The 21,598-nt window shown below is 42.1% G+C and overlaps 1 protein-coding gene across 1 annotated transcript; it reads right to left on the bottom strand.

The window, feature by feature from the left end:
- Nucleotides 1-687: 687 nt before the first annotated feature.
- Nucleotides 688-6,476, bottom strand: LOC143415603 (uncharacterized). The gene is made up of 6 exons (XM_076880894.1): nt 6,376-6,476; nt 4,689-4,730; nt 4,342-4,608; nt 2,332-2,571; nt 1,782-2,018; nt 688-1,049 (listed from the first exon to the last, which is right to left on the bottom strand). Exons 1-6 carry the CDS (start codon nt 6,404-6,406, stop codon nt 952-954), a joined length of 915 nt encoding a protein of 304 aa, XP_076737009.1. The 5' UTR covers nt 6,407-6,476; the 3' UTR covers nt 688-951.
- Between the last annotated feature and the right edge of the window lie 15,122 nt (nt 6,477-21,598).

Raw genomic sequence — 21,598 nt, forward strand, 5'->3', positions numbered from 1 at the left:
CCATAATGATTCGTGAACCAGCCAAACCTCTGCCAAGTGGTGATTTCTACTGTCAGGCGACTTTTCGTCTGCATCACATCTACTGTCTTTTCACAAACTACTTTGTACTTTGTTTGATTTATACATGAGGTTTTGATGTTAATGTTTTTCTAAGAACTAGCTGGTGGGTTGCTAACAGATCCATGTCATAAAACACAATTACCAAATAATCACCAGCAAACTGTCTTATAGACAGGACGTTGACTCAAACAGTTTATCAGTTCATCATTTCATATTAATGACAAATGTTCAGAATATTTTTATTTTTGATATACATGCATGATTTATGTTTCAGCCATAAATGGTTTTATATTCATATAAACATGACCGATGAATGTGTAGCTCAGTAAAGTTCCATTAAATCTGTCCACACTGTTGTGGGTTGTTTTGATTATTTAATTCTGCTTATCAGGATTTTTAAAAATGTGTTTTTATTTGATTGAATTTATCAGTCATATGAAACTATAATTTCATGTCTCTGTAAAGTTTCTCTGTCGTTGCTTTTTTAAAGAAGACATGGGCGGTGTTGCTCTTGTTCTTATGTTATACTCCTAAAAGAATGCTGTATAAAGCAGAAAGGCCCACTCTATTTTTTCTATTGTTTCATACATATTTATTTTATTAATATTGTGAATGTAGGAAATATATCTTTATTTATAGTTTTTAATGACAGACATAAAGTATATATAACAAGTTATTAACAGCCTCAGTGAGGCTCTGATGAAACAGCTTCAGGGGCTTCACAGGAAGTGAACAAGAGAAAACCAGAATTACGTTTTCCTTCTAATAAACAAGAAGCTGAAGCTTCCGATGAGATGGTCGCTCTCTTTGATCATGTATCATAAAGTTTCATCAGAATTTAAGAAGATTGACATGTTTCAGGTCCCTGCTGCACTGAAACATTAATTTGGATCACTCAGAGACGTCATGCTCAGTGGTGACATCAACAGCAACCTCCTCATTCTGCCCACCCTGGTGGGTCATCTCCATGGAAACAACAACTCTGTTTCCTGTGGACAGAGTAAAAACATCAGTGACCAGTACAATGAAACACGTCTAACATAACTATTGTGTCTTTAGGTTTCCTGGATTCGCTTCATTTAGCACTCACACAAAGATGTTTATTTAATCTAGATATAAGTATGAAGAAAGTGTGAAGACGTTTTACTTCCTTTGCCTACTGATTGATCATCAGTGGACCCAGATGCAGACACACTAATTAAAAAACAGCTTTTATTAGACACATGAATGACGGGTAAACAGGAGAGTATCTTAACAGAGACTCAAACAGAAGACAAGTGAAAACTGTTGCTACACACAGTCACAATGAGGATGAATCAGGAAACACCAGAAAACAACAACAGCTGAAACTAATCAGGGACACTGAGATAAGGGAAGCAAAACTAAATCAAGAACCGAAAAGATTAAAAAAAGCAACAACAAAAGTACAGTGACATAGACACACCAAACATGAAGTAAAAGCTGAAAAACAAGAAAGTGAAAATGAACTACAACTCTAACCACGATAATTTTACTTCTAAAAGGTTCCAAACGTAAGAAACATGAAGACTAAACTGAGAAAATAATCCAGGAACAATCTACTCCTACACCAGTAATAATAATTATGATAACGTAAACTCAAAACACCATGAACACAGATATCTAAACTCAATGAAGCAAAACTAAAAACAATGAAACACATCACCTAGCTCACAGTGATGCACCTGTGTGCAGATATCTACCTGAGCGTGTGGCGGAGATCCGGTCCAGGTAAATAGACAGCAGCAGACCGGTTGTGATGAAATATGGACAGAAGACCAGCAGGTGGAAGAGAAGTCTGAACACAGACAGAGAGGAAGGAGGAGGTTGAGGAGCAGGTGAGGAGGAGCTGGTTGGATGAGAAGAAGAGGGAAGAGAGGAGCTGGAGCGCATGGTTTCAAGATGAGGAGCCACAGAAGATCTGAAAGCAGTTACAGGATCTGTAGGAGGAGAGGTGAGGGAGTGATTTCAGTTCATTAAATCGTATTGTCACTCAAAGTAAAATGACTTGGTCCAAACTTGGCACCGCACGCTCAGAAACACTGCTAATGATTTCATTCCTCACTAATGGTTGTTGATAGGGAATTGTCTTAAATATATGATTCTACTCTTCCTCAGTTCTTCGTGACAACACCTTTCCTCCACCTCATGATGCTTTCCATCAAGGTCAAGGAAAGTGTTTAGGAAAATGTTAAACAGGTGACTTTTGTACTATGTATCCACAATGACATGAAATGATGTCAGTGTACTGACCTCTGATCTTCAGGAAGCTTTTAGGAGATGGTCCAGCCAGATCAGTAGCACACCAGTACAGACCCTCATTAGACTGCTGCACATTGGAGATGGTGTGCTCTTTATATCCAGATCCAAGAAGACGTCCACTGAAGAAGAAGTAAGCTGCCACCATGTCACCATTGCTTTGTCTGCAACGCAGAGTGACATCACTTCCTGTTATCACAGGAAGTGCAGGGATCTCCAGGATCACTCCTTTTTCTGTATAAGAGACAAAACGATTCATAAAGAGAGACAGAGTTACACTAACAGAGCAGTCAGAAGCTAAAGCTTCAGCAGGGGTCATCAGTCACCTGTGACTTTGGAGTCAGTCAGACAGTACAGCCACTTTGGTTTTTGGCGTTATTTTTGTGCTACTATTCTGAGTGCATGTAAAAAAAAAAAATTGCAGGTGCAAGTGTTGCATTTTGAGGAGAAATTTATTTTGAGCGAAGAAAAGATAAATTTGAGTGAACAAAAGTCATTGCTGCATGCAAAAACTGTATTTCAGTGTTTGCTATTGTCCATACACACACACAACAGCAGCCCCTGTCACTCAGTTTTTGCATTTGCTCTTGCTCACATTGTGTTACTCGCGCTCTCAACATTTCTGCCCGTGGGCGCTCAACTCTTTCTGTACACTGTTGTATTTGTGCTACAAAACCAGCCAATCACAGACTTGGATGCAAAAAAAATCTGATTGGCTGTTTTGTTTTCCAATCAGCTTGAAATGACGGAATTCAATATCCCAGAATCCATTTTGTCCAAAACTCAAACAAGGCAGTGGCGGAGGAGCACAGAGTGGTTGAGTTTGAAATATTTGAAATGCAAAATCTATTTAGTTTTGGACACTGAGTCTCTTTAGTAAATCCAGCAGTGTTAAATGTCAAATAGAGGTTTTGTGCCACTACAGTGAATATGGACCTCTTTGTTCCTTCTTTAATATTCCAACATTTGTAACAATGGGATAGATTTCACTGGCTCTTCTAGTTTATGTGACTTGAATACATTAACAGGGGAAGAACATGTATCGTTAAAGTAAGATATAAACTACAACCTTTCATTGATCTCTATGACATTTCTATTATAGTCAAGGAAAAGAGTTTGAATAAGGAAAAAGATCACTTCCTTCAGAATCAGATCTGATTCTATACATTACTATACATTAGAAAGGTATAGTAATCATCCACAACTATTTTCGGTTGCAGATGATAAAGGATTCAGAAAGTTTATTCATGCAGGTCCATATGACAGAGAATATGCATGTTCTTTTTATTTTCATATTATAATTTATATTTAATTGTGTTGTGGTTTGCAGTGTTTTGTGTTGTTTCACTTTAAATTTGTTAAAGGAAAAAGCTGAAAATTTAAATAGTTAAAAGTTGAAATGTGAAGAATTGGTTTTTGTGTTATATGATTTATTTGTTACATTTTATGTGGAGTGAATAAATAAAAGTATATTTACGGTGGCCCCTAGGACAAAACACGTACAAAACACAACAGAAGTGCTCCAGGATGCTAGGGGGCAGTGTTGAGCTTTTGTTACCTAGAGGCTACACAAGCCAGCAAGTACCTACGACCAGATTTGGTGTGTGGTAGTAACAGGTAAATGAACATTTTTTTTAATTATTTGAATATATATGAGTGCTTGTGTATAAATACACAAACACACATGCTTTCAATTGTGTAATTTAAGTGATCTAGTAGCTCTGCTTTGAAGTTCAGTTAACGCTAGAAATGTGCTTTGGAGTTTTTACGTGCTTTGTCTCTAGGGGCAACTGCATATATTTATATATAAATAATACCACTTTCTTTTACATTAGTAATTATTTTTGTGCATAATTTTATTTTGTTGTTAATACTAAATTAATTAAAGCAACAAAACAACCTGAAGAGCCAGTTTGGAGCCGAAGGAGCCGGCTCTTTTTAGTGAGGCGAGTCGAAAGAGCCGGATCTCTAAAAAGAGCCGGAAATCCCATCACTAATCTGTACCTGAAACAGTGATGTTAACTTCATCGCTACGCTGTCCAGATGAGCTTTCACAGAAGTAAGCTCCATCAGAGGGGCTGCACAAATTGAGATTACATTGAGAATGATCAAGATCAAAGCCTGCAGCTGCTCCACAGTCCTCAGTGAGTCCTCCTCTGGTCCTCTTCACTGTCCATCCATCAGCTGTCTGTTTATCGTCAACACAATGCAGAGACACTTGACCACAATTACTGAAGAACTGCTTTGAGTCTGGTTTAGCATGCAGAGAGACTGGAGGACAGACAGACAGAGCAAATTTATTTGTGTTCTTGTTGGAGTTTCACTGATTGTTTTCACTTCCACCTCCTCACCTGCAGAAACAGTCGGTGCAGACAGCAGCAGCACACACACACCTGCAACAGGTAAAAAGTCCACAGAGTTAAAAGTCTTTAAACTCCTTCTTATTGTCCTCGGAGAAAAAAAAACTGCTGTTGCTCTTTTTCTAGGAGATATTCAACTCATAACAACTGTCGCCCCAAGGCGCTTTATATTGTATGGTAGACCCTACAATAATACATACAGAGATTGTTGGGTTTCAACAATCATATGACCCGCTATGAGCAAGCACTTTGGTGACAGTGGGAAGAAAAAACTCACTTGTAACAGGAAGAAACCTCCGGCAGAGCCAGGCTCAGGTAGGGGTGGCCATCTGCTGTGATATCCATGCTTGATGTCTTAGATGGCTATATTTAAAAGCATGACCTAATCTGGGCATGCCTGGATAAAGTTAGCCTAACCAAGTCATCAGCCTGTAAACTGTTAGCAGCACTTTACAAAAATCTGGTTACCAAAGCTCAACCATCTGTGCAGCACTTCATGTATCAGGCCTTTTGGGATAATGTCATCAGAGGAAGTCATTCCTCACTAAAGGGACCTGAACAGCTTTTAAATCATGACAAGCTAAATCCTAAATCTCAAGTTTGATTGACTTCACAAAGAATAATGAGTTTGTTTCCAGCTTACAGGGCCAGAGCTCCTCCTTTACTGATTTTTAATCCCTCAGCACTTCTCATCAGTGATTGGGAGATACAAACCTTTCCACATTGAAGATTTCTTCAGTCACGTACCTGAGCACAATCACACAGTGGCTTACAGGTGCTAATTCTGCTGTCTAATTAGCTTTCACAGCTAAAAAGATGCTGTCTGCAATATTTCCCCTATAATCGAGCAATTCATTTTGAGCAGTTTTGGAGGTTTGCTTGGCAGCCTGAGTCCTTAAAAGAATAGCAGCTAACTGGCTGCCCAAAACAGAGAGCTGGTTCTGGGTTTTTAAAAATTAGCCCATTTAGCTCATTCATATCCTTTCCTTTAAACTGTCAAATGCCGTTGCTGAACTCGGTAGGACCAAATTTTAAACAATCTGTTTTAAGATGATTATCCCTCTTCCTGAAACCCAGAAGAAAAAAAAATATGGTCTCGGGTCAGTTTAAGCAGTGTTTTTGAGTTTGGGACTTCAGCTTCCAAGTCATCTTGTGTTTCATTCTGTAATCACAGATATTCTGAAGATAATTTAGTTTTAATGCTCCTGCCAGAGAGGAGTTTCCTCCCTCTATTTTGTGTATTTAAATTATTATTTTTTCCATTCTTTCTAAACGTTGCTACTACTTGTTACTGACTCAGAGAACTATGTGTTTAGTGTTTGATGTTAAAAACAGCATGACATATTTAACATGAACCATCGGTATGGTCGAAACTGAACTGATAAAGACAGGAGACGTACAGTTTAATACACTTTTATCATGTACATTAATTGTACAAAACGGGATAAAAAATGAAGCACATGTCCCTTTCTAGTTTCTTAATTTAATTTATTTTTCTCATTTCTGCTGCAGCTGTCTCTACTTGACACCTGTCTACAAAAACAAGCTGACTTCCTGTTTTTACCTCCTGTAGCACCAAGGAAACTCAGCATTCACAGAGTATCTCTTCTTTAGCTGGACTCGCTCTGATCTCTGTGGGAGCTGAAATTATTAAGTGTAGGAGCTCTGTGTGACTCACCAAAGAGCAGTGTGACGGCTGCAGTCTTCATGGTGTCTTGATGATGACTGAAGATGAAAGTGTGCAACAGAATCTCACTTCAGCTCTTAACGGCAGCATGTTACCACATTAAAGACAGAAGCCTCAGAATGAAAGCTCTTTGCTTACCCTCCCTTCCCTGTTAATGCCCTTCATGGCCCCCTGGCAAAACTTTGCTAGACCCGCCCCTGCACAGTTACCAGCTGTCAGCTACATAGAAAAGGATCCTGGTGTTATTTGTCTCTCAGAAACAGTTCATAACTTCAACTCATCCATGTCACCTAAAAGGTAAACCTGTTTCTCCATCACCTGTTCAGCTCTGATGATTCAGTAAGGACATCTCCTGGTTTCATCTTCATGTTTCCCTCTCACCAAATAACCAAACCGACATCATGACAATTAGACAATTAGAAAGTAATATTAAATAAACTCTAACAACAGCTGATCAAGCTTAAACATGCTGCTGTTGTTCATCTGCTGGTTTCCCTTTTTAGCGCAAAGTGACCGATAAACAAACTAGAGAAAAGCCGATCAGCTGATCAGTGATCATTTTCATGATTGAAGTAGCAACAAGAGAGAGAGAGGGGGAGAGAATGAGAGAAGAAGAGGAAGCTGTGCAGCGTAGCAACAGAATAACTCCAGCTTTGTGTTTTTGTTTCATTCTAGCTGAAGTACGGGACAAACTGTGCTCCTTCTCAGCTCAATATGAAAGGTGTAGCATTTTCTCTGAATACTGGGCGATTCCGTTTTTTAGAGGACAGTTGGCAACTCTACTAACTATTCCAACTAACTAAGCATTCTTTGCTAAACTTCTCTTTTGACAGAATTCTCTTAAGAGACTATCCAAACTCTGCAGCTTGCTTAGAGAAACAGTAGCTATGCTTTTTAGACGAACCACAAGGCCAGACCACATCCTACCATTTCTTGCCATCATGCAGGTTTCCAGCCAACCACAGCCTCGGATGTTATGCAATACTGGTTGTTCACAAAAACAATACATGAAGCTGGACCTTATACAGAACAGACACTGCTTTGTTCTTGTTTACAAGCTGGTAAAGCAAACACTTTGAATCAGTACTCAATACCACACTGTTCTTGATGCTTTTACATGTATATGGAAAGGTTCAGTTTCCTCAAATGTCACATCAGGCTTGTTTTAGGATTTTGTGTCACAAATGATTGATTACTGATTAAATTTAAGTGTCCATCCATTCGCTTCCGCTTCTCCTTTTCAGGGTCACGGGGGGCGCTGGAGCCTATCCCAGCTGTCATGGGGCGAGTGGCAGGGTACACCCTGGACAGGTCGCCAGTCTGTCGTAGGGCTAACACACAGGGACAGACAACCATTCACACTCACATTCACTCCTAGTGACAATTTGGATTATCCAATTAACCTATCCCCACAAGCTGCATGTCTTTGGACGGTGGGAGGAAGCCGGAGTACCTGGAGAGAACCCACGCAAACACGGGGAGAACATGCAAACTCCACACAGAAAGACCCCGGCCTGATGGTGGAATTGAACTCAGGACCTTCTTGCTGTGCAGCAACAGTGCTAACCACCGTGCCACCGTGCTAAATTTAAGAGTAATTATCAATTTATGTGAAGCATTGTTGACAACTGTATGGTTTAAGCATACTGAAAGGGAATTGTGAGAACAGAGTTTGGCTGTAAGCCTGCTGATTGTCAGCTTGAAACACTCACACAAACTATGATAAATAAACTAGTGTAGGAAATTATGAGTACCTGTAAATGATGTGAAGCTCTGTGTTGGATGATTGTCGTACAGTTCTCAGTGTCATTACTATGTTTTTGTCATTTCTGTGAACATGAAATACTTCAGGGGTATACATCCAGCTGTGTCAGCTGACAGGATGTCAGAGCAGTGTTTGCTCTTCTTCAGAAGGTCAGCAGCCTTCACAGGAAGCTGATTCTAGTCAGGTGTAAAGTTTCCATTACTGTCTTAACAGCTACATGATGATCATCTTTGGTCTTGCAGCAGAGGAGGAATGATCAGAATTACCTGCCCCAGTCACACTGCAGCTTTGAGGGTGGATGCTGATGAGTGAGAGGAACACTGGTGGAGTCTGAGATCCACAACTTTATCGTTATTATTATATTATTATCAGTGTTGGGCAAGTTACTTTGAAAACGTAATTAAAATATAGTTACTAGTTACTTCTTCAAAAAAGTAACTGAGTTAGTAACTGAGTTATAATATTCTAAAAGTAATTAATTAACTATTGCATTACTTAAAAATAATGTTTTACCCTCTGGGGTCCAGGGTATAATCGGCCATTTTTAACTACTTTTGATGTTTCCTCTACATTTCACCTTTAAAAACTATTTCCTTTGCCTTGTTTGGTATCATTCTTTTCAGCACAACCCCATGTGTCTGAATTTACAGTTATGTTTCCATTTTGACTACTGTATTTACTCAATTGATCTAAAATTAGACGAAAAACATAAAATCTGAGTTGAAAAAGTGATATTTTTTACTGTAACAACCACAAAGATGTTTAATGAATCATATTTCGTAACTTTAAATGCAAATATAAATTGAAAATGTTTAAAATCATATGCACAAGTTTTACAAACAACATCACAGCCTGATACCTGCAGGTCTGACAGCAGCAGGTGTATCACTCTTGTTCTCTACCTCGAGACCCTTCATTGTTCTGACACACAACACAAAACTATCCACAGCACTACACACTAACTACACAAGACAACACATCACTCCTAAAACTTCCACGTCTTCCTAAACAACCAAATGTCATGTTGCCATATCATTTTTTGATTGGTCGACATGGTGCATTTTCCCACCAACACGAAAGGGCAGGTTTGGGTTTTTTTTGCTCATAAGCAGAGAGGTCTCGCTGCGCTGTCCTTAGACAGTAAACATTATGAAACTATTGAGGAAAAACGCCGCGTATAAATTGTTTATCATGACTCTGGTTTTACGTGGCCTATCAACACAATTTAGAAACTGGTATATGTCACCTTGTTGCTTTGTCTTTAAGTGGTCATGTGATTGGCTTACCACGACTTTATTCTTCCTCAGTCAAACAGCAGCACTCATGCGATTGTTTTCCCCCCTTAGCTCCAGGCAGAAAATGATTGCCGTCCGCGGGACGACACACCATTGTTGTTCTTGTGACATTACCAATAAGTTTGATGTGTCACATGGCCCTCTTCCTATTGAAAAAACAAAAGTTTTATCCAAGATGGCCGACTTCTAAATGGCCACCATGGTCACCGCCCATCATGAGGAGTTTGCCCCTCACATATACTAATGTGCCACAAACAGGACTTTAATATCACCAACCATTCCCATGTTGTTACAGTGTATCCATAGAAATGGCCCACCCTGTATATACCAGTTTTTGAATTGTGTCGATGGGCAAATGATGATGGCACTCTGAACTCTAAACCAGAGTTATGATAAAAAATACACACGATGTTTTTTTCTGAACAAAACAGCGGTGTTTACAGCGGGAAGAACGGTAAAAACAACGTTTTCTATGGACATCACTAGCAAACACTCTCCGCTTGTGAGTGAAAAAAGAAAAAGAAAAAACACCCCTTCCCTATTGGTGTTAAAGTTTACCATGTCAGCCAATCAAAAAGATAATATGGCAACATGTGGCATTTGGTTGTTTACGTAGAAAGGGAAGTTTTAGGAGCAACATCTGCGACGGAAAGTGGGCAAGCGAAAGAAAGAGAGAGAGAGAGTTTTCTTAAGTAAGACATTAGTGACGTTTAGTGATGGGTCTTTCTAGCACAAACCCGCCGCTGGAACGAGACATTTCAGCTACAGAGAAAAGCAAGACACGAGCAGGCAAAGTTCTTTGTGTTACTCATATATGAGGGAGAGAACCATATATGGTTCCAGTCGCTCTTGTCCGCTCCCTCGAAACACTGCTCTTTTATTAGAAAAAAGAGTATTGTGTGTGTATGTAGCCGTGTGTGTGGGGTGTGTGTGTGTGTGTGGGGGGGGGGGGTCAAGATGTGACCCCATTAACAACTTCCCTAAACCTGCTGGTCTGGAAATCCAGCAGTCCACCTAAACAAAAGGCACTTAGACTAAAACAGATATAGATGTGTTTGCTATACCATATATCAGTAAGGGAAGATAACCTCTCTCATGACCCTAGGACCTGAGTGTGAATGCTAGAACACTCTGGAATGCACACAAAGTCTTTGCAGACGACTAAGGATCAGACCCCTATCAATATGACATCGATTATAAACCTTAAGCATATATGAGTAAATATTTCTAAGCTTAAATGACAATCAACAATATAAACCTGACATTTAGCATGTTTGGAGGCTATTGTTAGCGTGTTGTGTTGTTATTGTTTTGTTTTGTGTGTTAGTTAAACTGCTGAATGTCACACAAAACAAAAAAAGCCATCATAGGCAGATTGCAGTGTAAACGCTGTCTCCACATGGAAAACAGGACTGATGCGCCTCCTGCTGTCAGACCTGCAGGGTTTAGGCCTGTGCTGTTCTCCTCTGTCTTATACTGAACTTTTTTGGACTGGCACAAATAATTGGTGTGCCTTCTTATTTGATGCAGCCCAGCTGATTGTTCTGGAAATAGATTTAAATGGTTATATAAAAAATGCCTGAGGCCTTTGCTGCATTTTTTGATCAATAGTACAATATAACTTTGTTGTTTGCAAAACTTGTGTATAATTTTAGAAATGTACAATTTCAATTTGCATTTCAAGTTATGAAATTGATTTGTTAAACATGTTTGTGGGTTTTACAGTAAAAATATAACTTTTTTCTACTCTGATTTTGAATTTTTTGACTGAATTTAGATCAATTGTGCTAATATAGTATTCCAAAATGAAGAAAAACCTAAAATTTCAGATATTGAGGTTGTGATGAAAATAATGATACCAAAAAAGGCAAGATAAACAGCTTTTAAAGGTTAAATATAGAGGTAAAATCAAAAGTAGTCAAAAGTGGCCAATTATGCCCTGGACCCCAGAGGGTTAATATTGTTGTAATTGTTTATAGGTCTATAGAACAATTAGGGGCTGGGAATGTATAAGATAAAGGTCTAAATTTATCTTACTTTGCTCACATTTCACAGAGTGTATATTTGTTAATAACTTGAATTGTATTATTTTGGATGAGGATAAAGTGTAAGATAATTGGGAATTTCAGGGTTTACTTTATTCTGTTTAGTGTAATGTTTTCTTTCCTTATTTACATTTTTACATACTGTTCCCTTAATACATGGTAATTGTGCACAGAGGGAGCAGTCGCAATCAGCACTATGGAGTAACAGAGGCTTTAACTAGCTTTGGAGGCAAACTGTTTTCTTGCCGTGCTTGGAAGTGTACAGGAACATTCAGACGGATTACTATAATTCAAGACTGTGAAAATAAATGTTTGCATGTTTGTTTTCAGCTACAAGGGAACTTTGTGGATTATTTTCAACTGTACAAGGACACGCGTGCGGCCTGAGTACCAACAAGTACTTCCTTGGTAATACTGCAACTTCCGTCTTTAATGTGGTAACAGGCTAAAGTGAGACTCTGTTGCTCACTTTCATCTTCAGTCATCATCAAGACAACATGAAGACTGCAGTTGTCACACTGCTCTTTGGTGAGTCACACAGAGCTTCTACACTTATTTATTTCAGCTCCCACAAAGATCAGAGCGAGTCTTGCTAAAGGACAGACACTCTGTGAATGCTTAGTTTTCTTGGTGCTACACGAGGTAAAAAACAGGAAGTCAGCTTGTTTTTGTAGACAGGTGTGAAGTAGAGGAAGCTGCACCAGAAAAAGAAAACATTTTTTTTTAAGTTAAGAAACTGGAAAGGGACACATGCTTCATCTTTTATCCCATTTTGTATAATTAATATACATGATAAAAGTGTATTAAACTGTACGCCTCCTGTCTTTATCAGTTCAGTTTCAATCATACTGATGGTTCATGTTAAATATGTCATGCTGTTTTTAACATCAAATCACTTAAAAAAAAAAAACAAAAAACATCAAATCACAATAACCAAACACATGGTCCTCTATTTAGGTCAATCGTAGCAATAGTAGTAGTCAATAGTAGTAGTAGCAACATTTAGAAAGAATGAAAAAGTAAAAATCTGAGTACACAAACCAGAAGGAGGCACTCATCTCTGAAGGAAGCATTAAAACTTATCCAGCGACCGTGGCTCAGGGGGTTGGGAATCGCAATCCCCGGGCTTTCTGTCCTGGTTGTTGTGTCCTTGGACAAGACACTTTACCCTACTTGCCCACTGGTGTTGGCCAGAGGGGCCGATGGTGCAATATGGCAGCCTCGCTTCTGTCAGTCTGCCCCAGGGCAGCTGTGTGAATGTGAGAGTGAATGAATAGTGGTATTGTAAAGCGCTTTGGGTGCCTTGAAAAGCGCTATATAAATCCAATCCATTATTATTAAAATGTTCGTCAGAAAACCTGAATCTACTAGTTCCAGGTTATAGCCAGTTCAGGAAGTTGAGACAGATTCTTCAAGATTAGGAATCCATCAATACAGGCCATTTTACCATTAATGAAACAAATGATCCTGATGTCACTGACATCCAGTGTTGGTCAAGTTACTTGAAAAAGTAATCAGTAACTAATTACTGATTACTTCCCCAAAAAGTAATCCCGTTACTTTACTGATTACTTATTTTCAAAAGTAATTAATTACTTAGTTACTTAGTTACTTTTTAAAAACACGATTTACAACTTGAATAGGTGATAAAGCGATAGATCTTTCAGCCCAATTCTACTTTTTCTACTTAAGACTATGCTTCCTTCTCACCGTCACCCAGCCGCCCTCTTTCCCCAGCTGCTTGGGGTCTCCCGGGGAACAGCTAGCGGGGCCTACGCTATCTTCAGCTGCACCAGCTACAGGGGCCTGGCTAGCTACTGGTGAATGAAAGGTGGGAAGCTGACTCCCCAATTCTGTAATCCTGGCCTCCAGAGCTGCAAATATGCTAGATTTGTTACAAGTATCACTACTGATAAAGGAGGCAGAGGAGTAAGCATCTCACACAATGAGTAGGAAAGTGCAGGAGGGACAGGTGAAGAGGCCATGCTGCTAGCAAGTTGGCTATGAGCTAAGCTCAGCTAGCGAAACATTAAAAAAAACACCGTGAGTGAATACTTCTTCTAAATTAGGTAGTGAGTACACAGAAAGTGTGCTTCGGATGAAGCAGGTGAAGATTATACTATGAAATTTTTTTTTTATTAAATTGCTAAGAGGATAAGCTACTCAAAAACACCACTGTGTTTGAGCAGGAACAGGAAGTGATAATTGTTGGGTCTGTGTTTCCACAAGCCCCGCTGGTTTAGAGACTTTTTCATCATGAAGAAAACAAGACAGTCAGCGATCGATCGATTTATTTGCAAGAGAGGCCTCGTTGGTGTCTACCACAAAATGACCCCAAATCCAGCCTCCTCTCGCTGCCTTTTATTGGGAAAACAGTTCACACAATACACATCACAGTAACGCCCACATGGTTCTAAGACAAGGCACTGTATGTATATGTGTGAACATCTGTATGCATGTGAGACTGTGTGTGTGTTATGTGAGAATGTGTGTGTGTGACCTCCTGCTGACCAAAAGGGTCATAAAAGCAGGAAGCAACATCACAATAAACAGATCTTCCAGAAAGGATGTACCTGCAATAAAACACTACATCCCCCCCAGAACCTCGAGAGGCTGGAGAGGGGGACAAAGGACTTCCTTTCATTACAGAGTTAAAACAATGTAGAGACGGAAAGCATAAAAATTACAACATTTAACAATTCACTCTAACAATACTCTACCGCAATGAGAGCGAACACCAAGTGACAGTGCCACCAAGAGTCAGAAGAAGGATTCACCCTCTCCTTCTCGCGCCCCTACAATCTGGCATTGTTTGACAGGACATCTGCAGGCAGATACGTGGCGTTTTTGTTTTGGTTGTTTTGGATCATGTTGTTTTGTATGGTTTATTTGTGTGAAGTGACAAGACAGCGGCAGTGTTGGGAAGGACTTCTGGTTTTATAAAGAGATTTTAATACTCTTCTGTTTTATTATGAAGGAAGAACTCGTACAGCTAAAGGACTTGGTAGAAAATCTGCGGATGCGGCAAGAGCGAAAATCGGAGCAGCCTGGGACCAGTGCTGCTTCTACAGGTTCATTGATCCATGGGTATTCTGCTGTTTCAGCTCCCGTGACTGATAGACTGATTTATCTTCCTCAGAAGAGGACGTTCCCATGGTTAAACAATAAGACTGGTATAGGTATTGCCAAGTGGTGGAAGAGATGCAAGCCTGTTTGAGGGCACGACATCATTCACCAGCCAACCAAACCCTTTTCATCTATGTTCATCCAGAAGGCGAGCCCAGAGAAGAGATTAAATATCAGCTTCCAGAGGAGAAAAACAATCCCAAAAAAGATTTTGACTATTTTACAGGAACTGTATGGGTGTACTAAGTCATATGTTTCTCTGTAGGAGTTGTTTTGTTTTTGTTTTTTTTTCTTCAAGAAAACGGCAGGAGGGAGAGATATTACAGGAATTATCACATGCTCTTATGTGTCTCATGAATAGGGTTGTAAAAACAGTCCCCTCCTGATCTGCTGAACACAGATGTCTTACTTAGAGATCAATTTTTGGAAAATGTGCCTGATTGTTTCTTACCCAGACAATTCAAGCATTATGTCCGTGCCCACCCTACTGCCAACTTGATGGATGTTCGTCGTGAGGGTATATTATGGGAGCGTGGAGGTATGTGCAGGTTGGGCATTTTGCCAGAGAGTGCCCTGGTGAGCCCACAGTCATGCCTGCGCAGTCAGCTGGTATAGCAGCGCAAGTCAGTTCAAATAATGTTGTTTGTTCTTCTATTAAGGGAAATTTCCACCCCCTGAACCACTGAGGCGAGGTTCAGGAGGGGGCGTCCTAGGCTCAGAGTCTGTAGTACCTGACCCTTTGCCCCAGGTTATTGGTAGGAAACCAGTAACCCCCGCCGTTCAAGCCACTACCTCAGTCTTTCCTGGGTGTGCATTGTTTGACCTTCATGTTTTGCAGAAGACTGGCCCCATGATCCGGGAGTTTCTGCAGTTCTGGAGATGGAGATGGGGGCCTGATTCCAAGGAGCGTGGTCTTCTTTTGGTAACATCCGATACATGAGCTGTCTCATGTTGCTTCCAGGTGGGGAAAGAATGAAAAGATAAACCATTTTCAACCTTATTCCCTTGCCGGTTGTGCGATCTAACTTTACAACCGACCGCACAGCAAGTACGAACCATAGCTGGTGTTATCCGTGTACATTTGCTCCTCTTTCGCTAGCACTTTGTTTGGCCCAGAAACATGGCGCCTCAACCAAAAATCCTGGCCACGCCCCTCTCGTGACATCACGCTCCAAAAGCCCTATTAGGCTAATCGTTGTGTCACGTTGTGTCAAGGATTTTTAATTTGTTGTGGGTTTTTTTTAATTTGTTGTGGGTTTTTGTAATTTGTTGTGGGTTTTTGTAATTTGTTGTGGGTTTTTTTAATTTGTTGCGGGTTTTTGTAATTTGTTGTGGTTTTTTTTAATTTGTTGCGGGTTTTTGTAATTTGTTGCGGGTTTTTAATTTGTTGCGGTTTTTTAATTTGTTGCGATTTGCACTTCCCAGCCACCGTACTTCTCCCTCCTAATCACAGATCTGTAAGCAGGGAGGAGGTGAATAACATTGTGATCCGAAGAACCTAGCGCAGGTCCGGCCACAGACTTATATGCCCCCTTAATTGGTCCATAACACAAATCCAGCGTTTTGTTATTCCTTATAGGACAAGTGACATATTGAAAGAAATTGTTCAGTGATTTCTTAAGATTACAATTGTTAAAATCACCAAGAATAAAATTAGGAGCATCCGGTGAGAGAGTCTGCAGATTGTGTACCACTTTAAAAATGGCATCGGCAGCAACTTTAACGTCAGCCTTAGGATGAATGTAAACAGTGACAGAAATTTGAGGGAACTCCCTCGGTAAGTAACAAGGCCTAACAGATACTGAAAGGAGCTCGATGTCAGGAAGATACAACCGCTCCCGCACAGTAAAGTTATTACACCAGCCCTGGTTGATATACAAACATACCCCTCCTCCGTGAGATTTGCGTGTTACTCCACAGTTTCGATCCAATCTGACAAGGGTCCCAAAGCTGCTGATTCGCAGTGAAGTGTCACTGTCCATATCGGTCAGCCACGTCTCGGTAAGCGCCATTAGACAAGCCTCCCTGTTTTCCCGTAGATGAAGCACATTTCCTTGTAATTCATCCGTTTTGTTCCTAAGAGATTGGACATTTGCCAGAATCATAGAAGGCAGAGGAACACGATTCTTCCTCTGAAGTTTTCTTACACGCTGATGCACGCTGCCTTTTTTCCCGCATTTTCTCAAGCAGCGGGGCTTTCCAAAATTAGTCTTCAACTGGGCAAATAAATCCTCACCAAGAATCACATCTGTCCAAGCATTAGAAGAGTCGTACATAGACAAACAGGACCACTGTAATCCAAGTAGTTCCTCGCATGTAGAAGTGATTATCAGTGAGAGTGAATGACTCCAGGTGAATATCGCCAACAACAATAAAACTAAGGTGTAGAAGATCTCCATCTCGGCAAAAAAACCCCAACTTAATAAAAAGTTAAAACCACGGTTAAAAACAGAGTTAAAACAAAGTTAAAAAGAAAAAGAAAACACCAGTAAACACCTGCTGCAGGTCGCCACAAGAGCAGCGCCCCTCCTGTCACCTTTGCTTTCTTGTTTTATATGCAAAAATAAATTATTGCGCTAGCTTACATGGTTCCGGTTCTACAGGGATTTAAAAATAGTTACGCAAAATGGAGCGTGCCCGCTCTGACCGGCTTTAAAGGGTTAAAAAACTTGCCTTCCAACAACTGCTCACACGGCACAGCAAATACACCGGACAATTACATCCACGCTCTTTGGTTCTGTCCACCAGTTCAGAAGTTTTGGCGTGAGATATGTGAAGACTTATCAAAGTGTCTGAAATGTAACATTCCAGCCTCCCCATTATGCTGGGCAGACACTGTGCGATTTTTTCAGTCGCGCGATTCAGCTCCTGCTCAAACTGTACGGTTGACTCGCAGGGGTTAGAAGTTCATAGGTCACGATGCAGGGTCTCACACTAGTGAGAGTGCTCACACTGTGCGTCCATAAGATGAAGGTTATAACAGAAATTCTGTCGCTCGCTCTCCCTCTCTGTCTTTCACTCACACAGACACGCACACCACCATCAACTTTGCTAAATTGTTAATGAAAAACATGATCAGGCAGCTGTGATTGAGCAGCAGTGTAGATCCAACTATTTTCACGGTTGTTGTGGTTGTGATAATTTTGTGATGCCACATCGAAAAGGCTCGGATGAGCTTGCCATAGTTCTAGAAGTTGTACCTCCATCGCTTGTGTCCAGATCACACAGTGCACTGCTGCGCCGTCTTTTTCGCTGACATTTGTGTTTGCGCGTGCGCAGTGTGAAAAACTGCGGTGACACCTCACGACCAGCTCCCGATCATCAATCGTCGTGAGGTGTTAATCGCGTCTCGTTACCCCACGTATACTACACGATGCACGACGCATGATGAAGGCCAAAATCGGGCCGATCGCCAAAACGGTCGCACGACTCAAAAATCGGCTCAAAATGGGCCAAAAATCGCACAGTGTAAGCCCAGCATAAGTATGCTTGCTGGGCAACTTGGATGAGGTCACTGCAGAAATAAACACAGCCCACGTTGTTTTTACGGCCCTATGCATTGCCAAGAAAATGGTCCTCATTAACTGGAAAAATAATCTTAATTCTAACCAATATAAAAACCATCTAATAGATCACATTAGTCTTGAAACAGCCTCTGCCATCACATTTGATCAATCCCTTTGCGCTCCTTTGATCGGCTTCATCACCTAGTGGGGGTTGGGGGGGTCATGGTTTGGTCCTGCCTTCGCTATTGTGGTGGATATGGGGGTAGGGACGGCCTTAGGGCGTCTGGGGAGTCCCTAGGGACGTTTCCCTAGAGGGACTAACCTGGGGGATGTGGTCATGACCTGGTTAGGGGCTCTGGTGGCTCTTAGATGGTGTTTTCCATGTGGCTGCATACAGCGGAGATGGGGGATGGTCTGTGCTGGCGGACGTTGGTTACTGGCCTGGTACCCTGGTTGCCCCTGGGTGGGTCCGGGACAGGTGTGGAGGCTTGGGGGTCCAGGGGTGCTCTGCCCCCGGTCTGGGGTGCTGGCTGGCCCTTGGGGGCTTGGGTCCTGGCTGTTGTGTCGCCGGAGCTGTGGGCGGGTGGGTGCATGGGGGCTCAGCCCCAGTGCAGGGGACCTCTGGTGCATCGGCCCAACTAGGGGGCTCTCTAACTGGTGGGGAGGTTGTTATATCTTTGCAGGTGGTCTCCTCACTACAGGAGCTCACTCTGCAGGTGGGGGGAGAGATATAGGAGAGGTGGAGAATGAACTCAACCTGGGTGTCTATTGTCTTGTGTAGTTTGGGAGATGATGGGGTGAGTGCAGTTTTCTCTGGGGTGGAGTCGGGTGGGCTTCCCCGGACTCTGTAGGGCTGGGCGGTGCTGCTGCTGCGGGCCCCGGTCCGGATGGGCCTGAGCCACCTTGCCCTGGTGGGTTCCAGAGTGTGGGGGTGCCTACTGGAGTCAGCGGGGGAGCTGGCCCCAGGGAGGGGCCGCTTGCCCCTCCCTTTCTTCCCTCCCCATCCTCAGCTGCCTCCCTATTCCCACTCTACCACACCCACCCACACACGCAGGGCTTTGGGTGCAGGATGTCACCAGGGTGCAGGGGAGGCACTCCCCCTCTGTCCCCTTCTGGCCGCCTGTGCCTCAATTTTATTCTGCAACCTAGACATCCACATTACTCACACTCTCACATAACACATACATATAGGGCCTTGGGGGTGGGCACGTTCTACAGCATCCAGAGGATGGTCGGTGTATTCCAACCCACCTCTGGCGCTGGTGCCCTACCCTCAATTTTAAATACATATAGACACTAAGGGTTTTCGGGAGGAGACGTGCTGCTCTCTGAGAGGAAGCTAGTACCATGCTCTCCTGAGTTTTAAATGCACTTTAGAACAGCACACAGCAACACTACATATGAGTGGGCGTAGGGAGGTTTGGGGTCTTCACTCACCCCGGTTCTGTTAGCCGTCAGGGCTGGCGGGCTGGGAGGAGCTGCTGGCCGTCAGATTGGGGTCTGGGTTGCGGGGCCTCCCCGCTACTGCAGATAAGGAGGTGGTCCGCTTGCCTCCACCCCAGAGAGAAGGGTTACATCTCCTGGGTCTAGGTGCGGCTTGCCCCTCTGAGGGCGGGGGTACCTGGACCTGGGATATAGAGTATGTTTGGGGAGTGCGACTGTCTGTGCAGTGTCTATTTGTGTCTGTCTACACGTTGGGTGAGTGCCGAGGATTTGGTTGTGTATATGGGGGTGGGAATGCACGTTTGTGTCCGCGTGCGCCTGTTCGTCTGTGTCTATATGTCAGGTTGGGTCTTAGACTTAGACTCAACCTCTCTGGGAACATCTCAGGCCCTCTAAAGTACGGAGGCCTATCTCCCCTCACCACACTCCCTGCCAGTGGCTGATGCCCCCAGACGTTGGTGTGTTGGTGGTCCTTGTCAACTGGGGCTGGGCGCTCATATATGTACCGGCTCACTCCTGGTGGCTGATTGGCAGGGCCGGGCACCTGTGGCCCAGCTGGTCTCTGCTCCGTAGCTTCTGTGTGACCTCTCGTTTGGGGCTCTACTCACCTCTTCCCAGGAGGGTGGCACGGTTCCCCCCCTTTTGGTGGTCCTCCTCGGGTCCTTGTACTCTGGGGCCTCTGGATATCTGGGGCCTGGATCTCCTCCATACCTGCTTCATACCCTGGTGGACGGGGCTATGGCTCCCCACACTCCCTAGCAGATCATTACATGGAGAAACCTTTGGAATGCAAGAATGCTGATCCACACAGGCATGCACACGGGTGTACACACGGGTGTTCACAGACGCGGACTACACCTTTCTTGGCTGCTGCCTCAAAGCACATTGTGTCCTGTCTATCTTGCGTGAGGCACAATATTGTTTAATATTCAGTATCTACTGTTATCTACTGCTGGCTAGTTTATTGTGATGGTGCTGTATTTATTATGTTGCTCTTTGTTGTTTGCTTTCTCTTCTGTTTTTTTTTCTCCATACAGGTGACCCAGGTGTTTTGTTTGAGTTTCTTTCTTTCTTCCCCACTTTCTCACCATCTCTTCTCCCCTCTGGTTTTCTTTCTCTCCCTCTCTCCTTTCTTTCATTATTTCCCCCTGTCCTATCCCCCAGTCATGTCTGTCCCGTTTGTAGCAACCGAAAATGAAATAAATACATAATTATAATAAAGGTCACTCAAATGGACCAATATGGCAAGGCCATGATGATCCACTTGGTAAAATAAATCCGCTTGGCATCTTTCTTGGCCTTAAGACAACAATTCTGATGGCTAAAGATCCAAACGGGACACAAAAAAATCAACAAAAAAAAAAAGGGTTAAAAAATTAAGTCAATGAAAATTGAATTTATTCTAAATATAAATGAATTATATACCGTTTTGTAAACGTAAATGAGGGGTGGCCATTTTGGCCACGAACAAGCTGAGAGGGAGTTTTTGTGTTTTTGCTCTCCCTGCACAAAAATAACAATGCATTATTATCAGTGTTGATGTGAATCAATTACATGTCCTCTACTATTAATAATACAAGAAATTCCAGTAACACTGCAATTATATAAAATTGTGAGATTTGAGGTTGTCTTCCAACTCGTGCAATGGACAGACAAACTGGTGTTTAAAGGATTAAAAATTTAAAAAGTAATAACTATTTTTTATTTATGAAAAGAACTGAAGTTAGTTAAAAGCTTTATGCAGAAAAAATTGTAAAAAAACAAAAAAAAATAATCAAAATTACAGACCTAATCTGTTGGTGGCCACTTTTGGGAAAAAATAAGCTGAAAGGGTAGTGATTTTGAACAAACCCAGAGGTGCCTTTGTATGCGTGTTTCCTCAGGAGGAATTGTGGCGACCAGGAGGCAGCACACGGACAGTACACAGGGAACGGAGACAGAGCACGGGATAAAGGAGAAGACACGGAACGGGAGTCGGGATCGCACGGGGGATTTATTGTTGTTTGGATTGTCACCATTGTAAATAAACGCACT

This window comes from Maylandia zebra, unplaced genomic scaffold (assembly GCF_041146795.1).
Source record: "Maylandia zebra isolate NMK-2024a unplaced genomic scaffold, Mzebra_GT3a scaffold01, whole genome shotgun sequence".
NCBI lineage: Eukaryota > Metazoa > Chordata > Actinopteri > Cichliformes > Cichlidae > Maylandia > Maylandia zebra.